The 17673-nt window shown below is 38.1% G+C and overlaps 1 protein-coding gene across 31 annotated transcripts in view; it reads left to right on the forward strand.

Annotated features, from left to right (window-relative positions):
* Positions 1-17673, forward strand: part of PKHD1 (PKHD1 ciliary IPT domain containing fibrocystin/polyductin) — a 524425-nt gene that overhangs the window by 272450 nt on the left and 234302 nt on the right. For 27 of the 31 annotated variants that reach the window (XR_016234007.1, XR_016234005.1, XR_016234006.1 and 24 more), the window contains 2 exons: positions 4386-4451; positions 12078-12206. Coding sequence is in view for 21 of the 31 variants with exons in the window: in XM_089333174.1 (XP_089189300.1) it covers positions 4386-4451; positions 12078-12206 (195 nt within the window). In the remaining 10 variants the exon portion in view is untranslated. Of the gene's footprint in view, positions 1-4385; positions 4452-12077; positions 12207-15165; positions 15484-17673 lie in introns of those variants that run through there. The other 4 variants (XR_016234013.1, XM_089333190.1, XR_016234011.1 and 1 more) reach the window with 3 other exon arrangements.

A 17673-nucleotide genomic window follows, 5' to 3' on the forward strand; every position in this document is an offset into this window, starting at 1 on the left:
GGTGCGGTCCTACATTAGGTGCCCAGGGATCAATTGCAAACAGGTCTTCTTTGTAGCTAAGTCAAGAGATCAATTTCTGGGGAATAAGATCAACTTCCCTAGCAAGACAGGAGACATGCAACCAGAGAATGCAGGTATGTTAAGTGGATCAAGAAGAGATGGAGGTAACAGACCTGGCAAGGTGAGATGGGCAGAGAGAAGATCAAACCCAGTAACTGGATCAGGAAGACAACACTGGAGTCTGGGTCCTGAGCAGAGACCAGAGGAGTCAGGGTGAGGTTGGATGAAATATACAGACACCAATGGCAGTTGCTGTTTTATGTTCTTTCATGGTGTGGTCAGTGGCTGATTCACATTAGGTAAATGTGGATAGAAGGGGAGGTTCTAATATGTACAGAAGCTGAAATAACAATGTGAGAATGGGGAGAGGCATGGAAGAGTGAATTAGGGAAGGAGCCTATTGCTTACTAAGATGACACACATTTTTCTGATTTAAAATGCAAAGTACTTATTTTTTCCTTCATAGTTTCAAAAGGATACTAGAATTAACTCTGAAGGGAATTAGTTTCTCTTCCCCAGTTATCTAATGAGGACAAAATTAACCAGGCATAACAATTTACCTGGATAGTCACTTATATCACATCTGGTTTTATGACTTTTCTCCTGCAAGAAGCCATTTTCTTAACACATTTCTCTCTTTCTCCTCCGTGTCTGTGTTTATAGCAAGTTTAGATCACATAATGTTCATCAGAAGAACTTGGCAATAATTAACTTAAAGACATTTTGTCTTTGCAAGGACCAGAGCCTCTTACAATCTGGGAAGGATCAACTACAATGGGACTCCATTTATAAACAAGGGAGATTAACCATTCTCATATTACAAATACAAAATCAAAAATCCTAAGCACTGAGAAAACACATGTACAATATCACAGCCTTTGTAATACTTTTAAACTCTTCCCAAGTCAATACCTTTAATCTCAAACGATTTTCATCCCTCTCTGCATTTGTTCAAGTTGGAAATGACACTTCATATTTACAGTGTTTTAGAGAGTCAAAACACCTAGCAAACTTTCACAGATCTGGATGCATTGCTTACAACTCTGTAATGCTATGATTCATCATGATTAGGTGCAGCTGCAAAAAGAGTAAAAGCATATTTCTTCTGCCTGTTAACTGGTGCCTAGAATAATGAGCCTGTTATAGTGACAGTATTAACAAAAGCTGGCAATGTTCTTTATGTGTCAGGCACTGTTCTAAGCTTGTTCTAAGAATTCCCCTTTCTTTTCTTCCCAATAACTCTGTGAGGTAAATAGTACAATTATTCCCATTTTCAAGTGAAGTGAATGAGGTTCAGGAATGGCCAACTGTCATTTGTATGTATCTAGAAACTCCAAGGGTCAGGATTTAAATGCAGGGTATTGTGTGACAGCATCCCCATTCTTCCATATACTTTCTATGATCTCTCATGGCATAGAATGCTGTGTGGGAAGGGGTAGCCATCTGACCCATACTTAGGCACCCCAAAACTAGCACCAGACAAATATGCTGAGGTGGTGACATAGGAAATCACACAGTTCCTACTTTGGGGAACTGTTTTCTTTGATCCAGAAACTGCTTCTCTTCTCTGAATGACATTCACACATTCAACTCCATAAGGTGAGCAATAGATTTTTCAATATCCTGTTTGGTTTTCCAATGTCTGTTTTAGGAAGGGTTCTTCTGGAGGTGGGGAATCATTCGTGCATGTGTGGGAGCTGATGAAAATCGGTGGCCTCTCAGTCCAGAAGCCATGGGTGCAGGGTAGTAGAGAGCTGTAGACATTATACAATACCAAGCCAGCATACCTTGGTATGAAGAGTCAGAAAAGCTGGAACTGGCATTGTGGCGCTGTAGGTAAAGCTGCTGCCTGCAATACCAGCATCCGATTTGGGCACTGGTTCATCCTCGGGCTGCTTCGCTTCCCATCCAGCTCCCTGATAATTGTCTGGGAAAAGCAGCAGAAAACGGCCCAAATGCCTGGGCTCCTGCCACCCACGTGGGAGACCTGGATGAAGCTCCTAGCTCCTGACTTTGACCTGGCCCAGAATTGGTGATTGTGACCATTTGGGGAGTGAGCCAGTAGATGGAAAAGTCCCTCTCTTTCTCTGTAACTCTGACTTTAAAAATAAATAAATCAATCATTTTTGAGAAAGAGTCAGGTATGCTGAGCTTAATTTCTTCAGTTTTAGTGATAATCATCACAGTGATAACTATAAACATAAATACTTAGCATATCTTTTTTTTTTCACTTAATGGGTTTTATGTGCATTATTTTTTTCCATTCACTACCAATTTCTTCCTTTAATGAGGAAAAGCAGTGTTCAGTTCTTCCCTCAACCATTCTCCACATAGATGTAATTTATGCTTGTTTTGGGTTGAATAAATCATTGTATAATGAATAGAGGGGCGTTGAGAAGGATCCTCGATATGTGACTATTATTAGTTACTATCACAGTAATTATTTTATTATGCTAGTATCTCTGTTTCAAAGAGGAGGGTACCAATGCCCTGAGATATATCCCACTAGAAGTCATCAGAAAGGAATGATTTTTATCATATCTTTAAGTGAACTGACTTCTCATTCCAGTGTTTCCATGACCTTTTGTTCTAACTTGCTTTTCTTAGCATTTGATCCTATAATGATATTTAACTCCTTTGTCTGGTAGAAGAGTGTTCTGTTGTAGACTTTTTTATGTACTTGGATGCCATCATGGCCACATTCTTTTACCCTGCTCTTTCCAGTGATGCTTGACTTTTTTATTATTTTTCTCCTGATTTTAGTAGAGTACATAGAATATATTTAAATTATCCATTGAGTACTAAGTATACAGAATAGAGCTCTGTAAACCCAGGATTTTTTAATTGATCCATGAAAACTAAATATGAGCATCTGCATTTCTAGTAATATCTAGTGACTCAAGTTACATGACAGAAGTCCCTCCTCAAAAATTTGAAGACACAGTTAACAAAGCAATTCTAAATTAATAGTATATATTCAATAAATGTTTACTAAATTGATAATGATTTTGGGATACATATCACATTATGGAATTACAAGTGTTTTTCAACATTAGTCAATGTGAACAGAAGTGAATGAGTTTGACATTACAGGAGAAAAATGAATAGATTTGTAACTGGTAGCTTTATTATTGTTATCATTACTACTGATTATTAATCTCAAGTGTGGGTGAAATATGCAATGGATAAATTAGCTATTTAAGGAGTCTTATTGTTGTTGTACCTGTTCTCAAGATGTTACAGAATAAGGATAAAGCCACAATCTCATGCTTTTTATAATTGAAAAAAAAAAAAAAAAGATCAACCAACCAAAATAAGAAAAAAAGCAATGGAGAGGTCTCTTCATGGATCTCTTTGTGGATTATTTTCTTTGTAATGTCCTGAGACTCATGTTTTGTAATTAGAAAGAACAATATTAGGCCTATTCCATTTACAATGTTGGAACAGGTTTAAGATCCCAGGAAAACAAAAATGGAGAATATGAGTTTGGTCAAGGGCCTGAGGCTGCAGTCTTCAGCAGTATTGGGCCCTCCAGTGGTGGGAGGTGTGGGCTGATATGACATCTGATAAGACAGAAAAGTAATTAACCGATAAAGGTGTTACAGGAAAAATGAAGTTCCCGCACCTGATTACTAATTAATCAGGCGTGAGAGCACCTTGTAGATGCATTCGCTACTTAATTATAGCAGCTTCTCTTGGCAAAGGAGCATATGTTCCCAGCTTAATCTACTGGTTTATACTGACATCAAATTGTCATTATCAGAAAGAATCAGGCCTTTTGATTATTTCCACTAATTTATTGAACACTTAAAATTAATGAACCCCAGGCCTTTTAAATGTGCTCAGTTGGTTTGGAAGATGGGAGGAGAAAGGGGGGTAGAGAGAAGCCTTCATTAAAAGGACAATTTGGATAAAGGTAAAGAAAATACATTTCATGGGTGATGTGAACTCTATTGGTGGAAAAAACATGAATTCTAAGAGCTGAGCCTACAAAATGATGGGGAGGAAATAGGATATAAGGTACACCCTGCTGGACACCGTTGGCCTCTGAAGAACATATGGCTAAAGTTTTTTTCTTCTAATTATTTATGTATCAATTCTCTTGGAGACCTCATTGCAATTAAGTTTAATTGAATAAAAGCAGTCAAAATCAAATGTTGGGAATCAATTGTCATATTAACTAACAAGGACTTTATGTTTTTGTTTTGAAAATATAGTTAGCTTGGGCAGAATTTAATATAACGTCATCTCTGTCATAGGTAAATATCATTAGTATTCAGTTAATTTTTTTACATCACTCCTAACTTGTGGTTGTTTGTATTCAGTTTCAGGTAAAGGCCAAATTCAAGTAATTCTACAAGTGAGGGAAGGCATGCCTCCAACCATTGCAGGTGAGTATTAATGCAATAAATAGAAGTGCTGGTACAGCAGAATGTACTCCAGTAGTTGCAGGAATTCCTCCTCCTGATTTTGTTTATAAATAATCAGGTATCCTCCCAAAAGCTTTCATGCCTAACAACTCCTTATTGTGTCACTCCTGGAACTAAAATATGTGTCTGCACGTCAAAGAAAGATATAAGGGTCCATTTATTTTTCAAAACAATGGAAAGTAAGAATTGAAACATGTAAATAAGCACATTTCATAAATTATGGACCATATGTGCACACAGGACTCCAGATCTACAGATGGGCTATTAGGCCCCCTCCACATGGAAAGAAAAATTCAGGGTACCTCTAAACTTTAATTGTTCCTGGTAATTTCAAGAAATCAGGATAAACAAACCCTCTCTCCAAAGTCAGATGGTTGTATGAAATCTTTTTGACTCAAAAAAGCCAAATTCTCAAAGACTAAACATGAGCATCTTGTAATGTATTTCAGCGTTCACTTTTGTTTATCTTGAGTCAATTTTTGCATTTACAGGAGAGATAAATATTTTCAAAGAAAAAGTCTTTCTTCATTTTCAGTAATATTTTTGTGTTATGTCAGAGTAGAGCCTATGCTAATCAGAAAATGATTGAATTCCTCCATTTAAATTAATAAATGAAGCAAAGTCACTATACTATAGCTGTAAACTAGATGTACTTATTGTACCAACCCTGCTTATTGGACTGTGAAGAGTCTGGTTCAAGGTTACTTTCACCACAGCTTTTGAGTTTTGTTTTCATTTTATTGTTTATGTCCCCAGTCCCTAATCCCTCCTTTTCTTTAAGAGTCTTAAAATCTCCTGTTCATTGAGTGTCTCTCATGCAAGTTATAAGGAGGATATAAAAATGAGCATGATAGAATAGTCCTTGACTTCATGGGAATACTGTGGTCTGTTGGGGATGTCAATAAATCATTAATCAAATAATCAATAACATTACCAAAGAATAGTATTCCATCTTTCTCTCTTTTCTGAAATTCCTGTGTTCAGATCACCCTAGAGAAGATTTGATAGGCTGGGTCAGTCCCAGTTTTGTAAAGGACATACCTGTTGGTGATGCTACCATGCCAGATGCCTCTGTGGATTCTTGGCCATGTATATTAGTGGCCCCTTCAGGTTCAGCCAGCTTTGGTTGTCAGGGTGGCATGTCAGCATTTAGCATGAAGATTTTTGTGTTAAATACTCTTGGAAAGGATAACGTGACTGACCAGCATCTAGGGCTTTCCAGAAGGGGTTAGTTTATTTGGGAGATGCTTCACTTAGCCTGTTAATTAAAGCATGTAAGTAAACATGGGAAGTGAGATACACAGCAGACCCATAGAATGGCAAATGTCCTAACAGCACTCTGGCCTCATAATCAGCCCTTAAGGCATGCGGATCTGGCTGAAATGCCCATGAGAGTATTTCAGGCATGGAAAGCCAAGACACTCTTGGGGGGGGGGACCTAAATGAAAGATCTCCACGAGTGAGATCCCAGTGGAAAGAATGGGTCATCAAAGAAGGAGGTACCTTTCTCTGAAGGGAGGAGAGAACTTCCACTTTGACCATGGCCTTGTCTAAAAATTATCAGAGTCAGTGAACTCAGGGGGCTTCCATAGCCTTGGCAGCTCATGACAAGAGCCTAGGGTGATTACTGAGGCCGTAAACAAGAGTGTCAATTTGTTAAGTCAACAACAGGAGTCACTGTGCACTTACTCCTCATGTAGGATCTTTGTCCTTAGTGTGCTGTACATTGAGAATTAATGCTATAACTAGTACTCAAACAGTATTTTTCACTTTATGTTTCTGTGTGGGAGCAAACTGTTGAAATCTTTACTTAATGTATGCTAAACTGATCTTCTGTATATAAAGAGAATCGAAAATCAATCTTGATGTGAATGGAAGGGGAGAGGGAGTGGATAAGGGGAGGGTTGCGGGTTGGAGGGACGTTATGGGGGGAAGCCATTGTAATCCATATTCTGTACTTTGGAAATTTATATTCAGTAAATAAAAGTTAAAAAAAATAAAGCATGTAAGTAAATAGAAAGCCAATGCTTTATAAAGTTATAGAATTTTAACAAGTTAAGAAATTTTGAAGTGCCTCCTGTCCAAATGCCTCATTCTTACAAATAGGGACATAGCAGCCTCGAGATTAAGTAATTTACTTTTACTTAGCCATGTTCATGGTCAATGGTAAAGCCTAGGTAAGGATTCAAGGGTGTTAGGGGCCAGCATTGTATAAGAGCAGGTTAAGTTGCTGTCTTTGATGCCAGCTTCCCATACGGGTTCCAGTTTGTGTCACGTCTGCTCCACTCTGATCCAGCTCCCTGATAATGTGCCAGGGAAGGTAGGGAAAGATGGCCCAAGTGCTTGGGTCCAGAAATGCATATGGGAGGTCTAGATGAAGCTCTTGGATCTTGGTTCAGCTTGGTCCAGCTCTGGCTGTTGTAGCCATTTGGATAGTGATCCAGAAGATGGAAGATTCTCTCTCTCCCTGTCTGTCTCTGTCCCTCCCTCCCTCCCTCCTTCCCTCCCTCTGTGTGTGTGTGTGTGTGTGTGTGTGTGTGTGAGAGAGAGAGAGAGAGAGAGAGAGAGAGAGAGAGACTCTTGTTCTCTGCCTTTCGAATCAATAAATACATCTTAAAAGAATTCCAGAGTCTCAACTGAACCCAGTGCTCTGTGACACCATGAATCCTATAATCAGATGAAATCATCTTTTAGGGCGTACTAATTTATAGCTAGATTAAACTCTATAGCCAACTTTCCTAGATAATCAAGTATAGTTTTGGACTGGAACCTATTCAAAAAACACAAGGGTATACAGAATTAGTGTATTATCATTAGTCACAAGATTGAGTGATATATAATAAATAGTATGGTTCCAAGACATTACCTGATTCCTCTTATGTGGGGTATGTACATTAATGTCAAAATTTAAATTTAAGTATAAGCTTTGCTTAAAACAATATCTATAAAATATCAAAAGCAATGTCAAAAATTCTTTGCCAAAAACAAGAATGGGAGGATTAGTGAAACTCAATCTATATGTTGACTCAAAGATTCAATACTATTATGCAATTTTGGTATTTTGCTAAACAGATCATCTCAGTTCACTCAGTTAATTGAGAGCGTATTCTAAATACAATATTGTGCTAGTCGTGGTGGAGACATTGTGGTCCACAAACTTCAGAGGCAGCAGAAATATGGGTACATATGGGACAAAGTTGGAGATAGCTAGAGGAGGTGGTGGGGGTTTAAGTTGTGTGGATGCTTAGTGAGTTTAGCATGAGAACTTAGGCTGATTTGGGTCAAGATTCATTCCATATTTCTGAAGACCTCAATGGAAGTCTTTTATGCTCCTCCAACATTGTGACTTTATTGGCCTCCTCTCAGTGTCCACAGGTCTTTTTTTTTTTTTTAATAAAATATGGAAGGGCTGTGTGTATGTGAAGCAATTCTCTTTTCACTGTGAGGCAAGAGAAAACTATTTTGAAAAGTCTGCTCCTCAACCATGTTATTTTTCAAGGGGCCCAATGGCAAATATTGTTCACACTCCCATGAGAACATTCAGAGCATCAGTAGTTCTCTTCCTAACTTTGCCAAACCTTTACTCACAACCCTAAATTTGTGTCTTTTCGTTTGGTCTCTGAGAATCAGGCATCCTTCTCTTGTTTAATGTCAGTACATCCCTCCCAGAATGTTCTGCACTTTGTCCCTTCAGAAACAACTGTTTTTCTTGTGTAACTAATCATTCTTTCTTTGCTGTGTGCTTCTAGTTAGTGTATCCCTGTCACACACACACACACACACACACACACACAGAGCAAATTATAAATACCAGTATCTCTCCCACAAACTTCTTCACAGACTTTTTTTTGATGCAGAGCCATAAAATGCTGGAGTGGGTGAAGAAGCCGATGTCTGATTCAGTGATCAAATTCAAGACCATCTTAGAGCTTGTCATTGATTAACAAATTTGTACAGGGAAACAGGGTGAAACCTCATTGCTAAGGTTGATCCTGATCAAAATGCATGGAATCTAGTTTCAAAATAGGATTAATTTTCCAAAGACTGGGAAAACAGATCAAAGGCTGCATGTCTCAAATCACAAAGCTGTCCATTCCTCAGTAAGATTTTTAGATGATCTGATCCATATCTTCCCGTCCTCACCTCTAAGTGCTTGCTTCAGTTCACTGTAACATGGTTTCCACCCCAACCACTCACTTGGGACCATGCTGATCTTGATCTCCCATGTCACGATTGCTAAATTCAGTAGTTACTTCCAATTTCTAATCTTGATAGAACAAGCTATTAACAAGGCTACTTATGCTTTCTGTACATAATATGTTTTATGTGCCTCCAATGAAAGATATGTGCTAAATCTCACTCTTGCCTCTCTAACTCTAGTAAACCTCTTTCTTCTCCTTAACTTTCAATGTCAATTACACTCATATGGAAACTTGATGTTAATTGTATAGACATCTAATAATTTTGTCAGAAGAGTGAAACATGTTTCATTCTGCTTTAGGTTTTGTTATCTGAAGGCTAGGTGATATAGTATAATCAAGTTTGTGCTTGCTATTCTGCCATTAGAATAGTTATCTTAAGGTCTAGTCTGTTTAGTTAAAGACAGCTTCAATTCTCCTATAAACAAGAGTGAAGATAGCAAAAGTAAGGAAATGTTTGTTTCTACCATCTGTGATACATCGTTGAAGAGATGAGAGGTTTTTGAAGCTCGGTGTGAGGTTTGGAAAAGCTAGACATTGCTCGTTTGAAATATCTGGAAATACTCTACTTGGCCCTGTGGAGCTTTTATTGTATTGACCTCAACAGCTGCCCCTATCCATGCCTGGATATTTTGGCCATTAACTGTGAAAGAGGAAAAATTTGAGAAAACTTAGAAAGGTCTTATAGTGTTGGTGTTTTATAAGGATTTATTTATAAACCTCTTTCTGAGTGAGACTTATCTCAAGACATTGCCTTAATCCCATGGTGCATGGTATATTTTGTACTAATTAAATTGCTTACAATTTCTGCTTGACCATAATCTATATTCTTTTACATTGTCCTGAGGCTCCAATTAGACCATGACTATTGGAGAAATTTGTTCTGGTAGAGAAAATAACTGAGATTTCTCCATGGTACTAACATTAGACATTTTCTTTTTTCACCTTGTAATCCTCTGGACCTATCACAACCATCTCAGAGTTTTAAATACAACCTATAAGTGGATTATTCCAAAATCTCTCTCTACTTAGAGCTCTCTGTGTTCATATTCATTCACTGCTTCCTGTGTATCTCTACCTGGAGACTTCAAAGGTAACCCAAACTGAATTTGTCAACTTCTATCTTAGTAGACTGGAAATCCTTGGCATTCCCACGTTTATTTGCCTTCAGGCTCAGCCCTCTGATTATTTCTCCAGCCACATTGCATACCTCTTTCTAACTCTGTGGTTAAGCAAAACACCAACTTTATATAGTTCCTCCACTTGATCTTTTACTTCTTTCCTTTACTTATACACTTCCCTGTGTATGCAGTACAAACCCCTTGCTATACCCTCACTCTAACCCTTTAAATAGTATTTGAGGTTTCCACATCCATGGATACAACCAGCTGCAGATCAAAAATATTTGAAAAAAAATTTCATCTGCACAAACATTTACAGAGGGACTGGCATTGTGACACACTGGATTAAGCCACCATCTACTATGCTTGCATTCCGTATCAGAGCACGCATATGAGTCTTGGCTAATCTACTTCCTATCCAGCTCCTTGCTAATTCACCTGAGAAGGCAGTGAAAGATAGACAAGTGCTTGAGAGACCAGAATGTGGAAGACCAGAATGGAGTTCCTAGATCCTGGTTTTGGCCTGGCCCAGCTCTGGGCATCACAGCAATTTGGCGGAGTGGAAGATCTCTTTCTCTCTTCCTCTCTGTCACTCTGCATTTTAAATAAATAAAATAAACTTTTATAGGCCTTTGTTTTCATTCCCTCTTAAATGATGTGGTATAAAACCATGTGCATAGAATTTACATTGCATTAGGTAAGATAAGTAATCCAGAGGTGATTTAAAGTAATTGGGAGGATGTGCATGGGCTACACACAAATACCACTGTTTTATATGAAGGATAGAGTGGCCTCAGATTCTGGTATGTGCATGGAGGTTCTGGAAGCAGTCCTATTCAAGTACCAGAAATGATATATACATGTGTTCAAGTGGAAATTGTAGGCAACTTAATTCACATAAAGTGTGAGTACCTGTTTCAGGAAGCTTCTCCCTGTCTGACTTCCTTTGCTGGTAGAGTATGTTTAAAAAGAACTGTCCTCAGTGCCTGCACATATTATTTGTCCTCCCAGTATTTGTGTGGAGATAGTTAATACAATGTTATTTATATTAAAAAGCATGTGGAAGGAACCTAAATGTGAGATGTTAGAGATTGAGTAAATTACAGATGACAATAAGAACTCCTTGGCAGCAAGTGGGCACTCTCACCCCCACCCCTTTTTGTTTAGAGAAAGTGTTCACTGTCTATGCTTGTGAAAATGGCAGGTAAAGAATGAAACACCTTGCCCTATGATAAGAAGAAGTTTTTTCATCCTACCGTTTGGAGACAGTCTTTCTGTCCTTTTCTCTCTGTATGAGTGAATACATCCCAAAAATAGTGTAAGTGGGTCTAACTCAGTATGGTGCTTTGTGTCATGGGAGGCTAATCAGTCCACACTGGAGACAGTCAGACTTATTTTTCAGTTCTCTGTTGGACATGCCAGTGGAATGATTTAAAAGAAAATGTCATTTGGTCGTCAGAGGCAGAATCAACAAAAACAGTTGGAACATATGATCTCTCTGTATGTTCCTATCCTATGAAATCCCAGGATTATTACCCTGTCTTGAATAAGTGTTAAGAGCTGTGAGAAGATCATATCTTTTGAGTCAGTCATTTCACTAAGGAACCTATTTTAAGAAGATGGTCAGGATTACTGGCAGATTTGTGTGGAGATAGTTAATATAATGTTATTTATATTAAAAAGCAAGTGGAAGGAACCTAAATGCAAGATGTTAGAGATTAAGTAAATTATGGATTTTTATATGATGGAATATTATGTAGCCACTAAAATTATATTAAAAATTATATTTACAAGGGGTTTAATGATTTTAGGAAATGTATAGGAAAAATGACTAGGCTGAGTGAAAATAAGAACTGGTTGCCAAAATAAGAACTGGCTATGATGATTATGTAAAAATGCTGAGAGATGCTGGGTGGAAACACAAAGGTTGATGGTTATTATTGCTGTGTATTAAGATTATGGACAATTACAAATGCTTTATTTTCATTTTCCAAATATTCTGTGATAAGCATATGTAATATTTATAATAAGCCCCAAACATTTTATGATGAGAGGGGAATTTATTTTTCCTAGAAATGGAGGTAATCTAAGGATTGGATAATTACTTGATCCCTAGCTAACCATATATTTTGTAGTAACATAAAATATTAAAAGGCAGTTATATTGGGAGGTTAAGATATTATCAGCATCCTAAAATAAGGACAGAATTTGGAATTTTCCATAATTAGCCAATAGTCATTTTTACAATTGCTATTTTATTTTTTTAGCTTCTACATCTGTTCCTGAATCAGCTTTAAGGTGGTCCAACCCCGAAACATGGCAAGACATAGAAGAGGGCTGGGGAGGACACAATCACAGCGTTCCAGGCCCTGGAGATGATGTCCTGATTTTACCCAGTGAGTGAAATGAACCATGAGATTGAACCAGGTCCAAGCTGACTGAGGATTATATTTCATTCATGCTGTACAACACAATAACAAATATGGAAGTACATAGACAACTATTTAGGCAACCTTCTCTTTTTAGCTTGATGAAGGAGAATTTCATAGTCTAGTGAAATCCAGAAAAAATACCCTAGGCTACCTTCATTAAAAATGAAATAAGTAATCATCAAACTATAAAAGGAATTGGAGTAATCTACTGACTTGATTATTTTCTTCATGTGTCGGCATATTTACAGCTTTCAGCATCCTTAAGATTGCAAGAAACAGGATATGGAAGAGAACCATGTGCCAAAGCCTCCTTACTTTTTGCATTTCTGAATTTTGACATTTAGAACAGAGTAAAAATGGCAAGTCACAAGTTTTGAAAATTCTTGAGAAGAAATAGGTTACTAAAATATAAAATCTGTCTATTTATCCACTGAAAATTATTCCCCAGTGTTAGGAAAAGAGGTGCAGAATAGAGAGGAGGCAGTATACAAATCTCTAGCCAGACAGAATTTATTCAGAGAAAATAAATTTGTAGAGGTGGATGCCTGACAGCTGGCATGCACTTTGATGGAACATGTGGTGGAAGGCCTGGACCCTCAGGGGCCTTTTAGGAGTGCTAGGGATGGGGGTGGGTTAGAAATAACAGGTGGAGGTAAATTCCTGGAACTGAGGGGGGTGGTTTGGGAACCTGGAAAAGAATGTAGAATGGGGTGTGAAGGCAATAGCATGTGAGACCCAACTGAGATTCAAGGGCAAGGAATACATTGCAGTGTTTATCTATCTTTTGGGCACTGAGGGAGAATGGCTGAGGTTTGTATCTCTGTCCCATCACCCAGTACATGACACATATAAAAGAAAGATGATTCCTCATATATACAGAAACATGCACTCATAAAATTATTCTTCCTTAAAATACATTTCTTCAAAGCCCCGGAAAGTCTTTCTAGCCTGAGAAGAAGATGTTTTTCATAAAACAATTATATTTCTCTAAAAGTCCTAATTCTCTTTATGTTTTAGTTTGAACCTCTTAATGTAATAGTGAATAAAAGGTTTGCATTGAAAGAAGAATGTTAGGCCATTTGCAAAATGACAATAATGGTACTGTTAGTTAAGTTGACTGTTAGTTAGCTGTTAGTACAATAATGTACTCACTAACAAGAACTGTTCTGCATTCGCCACTTTAATCCTTACAAGAACTTTGAAAAGTTAGTAATATGATTATTATTCCCATTTTTACAGACAGTAAAACAGAGTCACAGAGCACTTCAGTAACTTGTTCAGGGTCACACAGATTGCTATTCAGCAGAGTCAAGATTTGGACACATGCAATGTGACTCAAAAGCTCTATTCTTAAGCAATAAAGTACACTCCTTTTCTAAAAAAAACTAAAGTGAAATGAGAAAGAGTCATTGTGTTGTTGGGTTTATTTAAGATGGCAGAATGAAGACAGAATAGGACAAAGCATGCTGGCCACCTTCTGGACATTGTGCGTATGTCTGAGTAACTGAACAGAGAGAGGAGGGACAGGAGGGCGTGGGTTGACCAACACGGAAGTGAATTATTGTCATCCCTCCTCCCCATCACTCATCTCTCTTCAATGGAGGATATAACTTGAATAAACAAGGACTTGAGTCATTTCTATATAGAAAGGAAAAATCTGTTCTGTCTCAGCCATCTCTTTGATGAATCTACCCAGCGGATTTGCCCTGGGCTATGGTTTCTTCCCACTAAGCAAGCTGTTTCCCCAACCCCAGGCAGGAAGAAAGTAAAGCTTTTGAAGGTTGCCAAGCTTTTAGTATCCTTTAAAGCTTGTCTACCAATCTGAGCCATCTTGCTTGGCATTGCAATTGACTGTATCCACTGTGTGCCCCAGCTACAGCGCTTCTGGCATTCTCCATTACTTTTCTTTCTTTCTTTGTGGTCAGCTCATAGATAGGCCTGAATTCTCCAAGAAGCTGCTCTTAAATAGCACAAGTTTGTACTTTGGAAACAGAGGGGACGTACGGATTGGAAGCATAAGGTACCTTCCAACTGGCCTTTCATTGTTACTGTGTCAGAGAAGTTTTTTTATTTAAAGATTCATTATGTATCTGAAAGGCAGAGTTACAGAGAGAGAGAGAGATATCTTCCATCTGCTGGTTTATTCCTCAAATGGCTGCAATGGTAGGAGCTAGGCCAGGGGGAAGCCAGGAGCCATGTCTCCCACGTGGGTGGCAGGGCCCAAGCACTTGGGCCATCTTCAGTTGCTTTCCCAGGCGCATTAGCAGGGAGCTGGATCGGAAGTGGAGCAGCTGGGACTCAAACCGGCACCCATATGGGATGCTGTCATTGCTGGTAGTGACTTTACTTGAGAGGTTAATATTTTAAAAACATGCATAGTTATTGTCCATTATTTTTAGCTTTCAAGTGAAAAGGTGGCTATGAGAGAGCAGACATGTAGGATGAATTAAATGGGGGCCGGCGCTGTGGCATAGCAGATAAAGCCGCCGCCTGCAATGCACGCATTCCATATGGGTTTCAGTTCCAGTCCTGGCTGCTCCACTTCTGATCGAGCTCTCTGCTATGGCCTGGGAAAGCAGTAGAAGATGGCCCAAGTTCTTGGGTCCCTGCACCCACGTAGGAGACCCAGAGGAAACTTCTGGCTCCTGGCTTCGGATTGGCACAGCTCTGGCCATCTGAGTGAACCAGCGGATGGAAGACCTCTCTTTCTATCTCTCTGACTCTTTCTCTCTCTGTGTAACTCTGGCTTTCAAATAAATAAATAAATCTTTAAAAAAACAATATTTGAACTATTAAAAAAATGATGCATTAAATGAAATCTTGCTCTTTGTCCACTGCTTTCTCCTTTTCTCTCCTAACCTCTCTTCTGACTTCTTCAAGATACCTGTGATTGGCCAGCATTTGAATCCATTTTTCTCTTTAGTTTTAGATCTCATGAAGGAGCTGCCCTGGCTTACTTTTCCCTTCTGATATCGAGACAACCTATCCTACTACTTTGACCTGGATTGGACTTTCTGCAGACTCTACTTCCCTTTCTGCTTGGGGTTTTGCCTCTCTCTGAACTCTTCATCTTGTCCTGACTCTCCTTCTTTCTTTCATTGTCAGCCTTCTTATAATCAAGTGAGATTGCTCACCTGAGTCTGGCACAGTAAGTATTGCGTGGGTAAAGTACGTGAACACAATGCTGCCATCAATAATTTAATAGCACAAATAAATATTTGAAACTGTCATGTTTAACACAGTACAGCTATAAGACTTTACATGTCTATGAAAATAATGTCTTATACCTTGAACAGATTCCTAAGAATATGGAATAATTATTTTCATGATGGTAGTGATGGTGACAGTAGTAACTATAATTTGAGTTCTTGGTGTGTGCCATGGTTGTGCTAAGTACTTTGCATGGATTTTCTCATTTAATTCTTTTTTAAAAAGATTTATTTATTTATTTGAAAGGCAGAGTTACAGAGAGGCAGAGGCAGAGGCAGACGGAGATGCAGAGATAGAGAGAGAGCTATCTTCCATCCACTGGTTCATTCCCCAAGTGGCCGCAACAACTGGAGCTGAGCTAATATGAAGCTAGGATACAGGAGTTTCTTCTGGGTCTCCCTTGCGGGTGCAGGGACCCAAGAACTTGGGCCATCTTCTACTGCTTTCCCAGTCCATAGCAGAAACTGGGTCAGAAGTGGAACAGCCAGGACTCGAACCAGTGCCCATATGGATGCTGGCACTGCAGGTGGTGTCTTTATTCTCTATGCCATCATGCCGGCCCCTCATTTAATTCTTACAACTACTCTGCAAGTGGGTCCTGTTATTATCCTTGTTTATACAGATGAAGAATATGGGACATACAGAAATCTTGTCTCATGTAACTTTCAAGTTTTACCTAGCTTATAAGTTAAAAAGCTGGGTCAGGAAATCTGAGAGTTTGATTCAGAACCATATATTTATTATGTCTTTAAAAAATGAAAACCAGCTTCCCATCTCTGTCTGCTCTGATTCATTCAAATCAGGCTGCATTTTACACTAAATTTATAATTCTCAGTTTACTGTTCACATTATTAGGGTAAAAAGAAATTAGGGTAAAAACAAATCCTGCAACTAGTAGTCTTGCATATCTACTATATGTCAAATAACTCAAGGAATTTAATCATATAAAATACACTTGGAAAACTAAAGTAAATTTCCAAAGAGTTATCTAATAAAATGAAGCATTGCTAAAAGCATTTTCCTTGAACCTGGTAGCAAATGTGGTTGTGATTACAATTAATACTCCTTTCTCATTAAGTTTAATATTTTTAAACATTCACTGTATTCAAGGCACAGTTTCATTTGCTCATGATCTGGGCTCTAAGGGAAAGGATGATATGGCAATGACTTTAAATAGCTAGGGATTCTATTTGGTAATCACACATGTACCACATAAAAATATAACAAATAACTATAATAAACATAATGTATTTAGCATCAAATTGTATCAAGTGAATAGAGGAGAGAAAACTTCATGGAGGAAGAGACATTCTGTAGGGAACTTTGGGAGATAGGGTAAGGACTTGGAGAGCAGTTGTGAGGCACAAAGCTACATTGGGACCCTTCTCTGGATATATGGGCTGTCAGCTAGGGTAAACCTGGGCTCACACTGGGATTCTGATGTTTACCAACTGTGTGACATGGGCCAAGTTGTAAGTCTTTTGGCCCTTATGTATACCATGAAGGCTATAATTAACATATCATAATGTGAAGCAGATTAAATGAGATACCATCAGAGCACATGACTACTGCATAGCATCCTGATGGTAATGGAATTACAGATAAAAGCTGTGATCTGTAATGTATCAGGTGTTCTTTTCCTTCATTTTTCCATCTGGCTGCCCCTCTTGGCCTCTGGTATTAGCAACACTTTGTATTTTCTTTCCAATGGCTTATTATTTAATTTTCACAACATCCTTGGGAGCTAAATAGGTAATAACTATTATTACAGTAAAAACCCATTTTTACATAATACGATTTTAATGGAACTGCTGATTTTACAAAATGAAAGTGACTGGTAAAAAAGATTTAAGTGATACTTTTGAACCTCTAATATAATTTTATGGTGTTTTGTGTTTTTTAATTCATTAATAAAGGAAATGTGTAGAACATTCCCATCATTATTCAAATAGAATAGCATAATTTTTCAATAAAATTCTTAGGGTAAATTGCCTCTTTCCATTTTCTGGGAAATCAATTTTATGGAATGACCTCAGACCCATCCTATCCCATAAAAATAGGATTTTACTGTACTAATAAAAGATATCACTATCTTAAATATGGTACCATTTTCCTTCAAGGCGTTCTATCTTTATAGACATTGGATTTTGAAAGAGCTGTAAATTCTTCTCTGTGGTATTATATGGAGTAAGCTGAGGTAATCATGAAGAATTTGCTCTTG

The sequence above is a fragment of the Oryctolagus cuniculus genome, chromosome 5, assembly GCF_051225735.1.
Source record: "Oryctolagus cuniculus isolate XC-2025 breed Fujian yellow rabbit chromosome 5, ASM5122573v1, whole genome shotgun sequence".
NCBI classification, from domain to species: Eukaryota; Metazoa; Chordata; class Mammalia; order Lagomorpha; family Leporidae; genus Oryctolagus; species Oryctolagus cuniculus.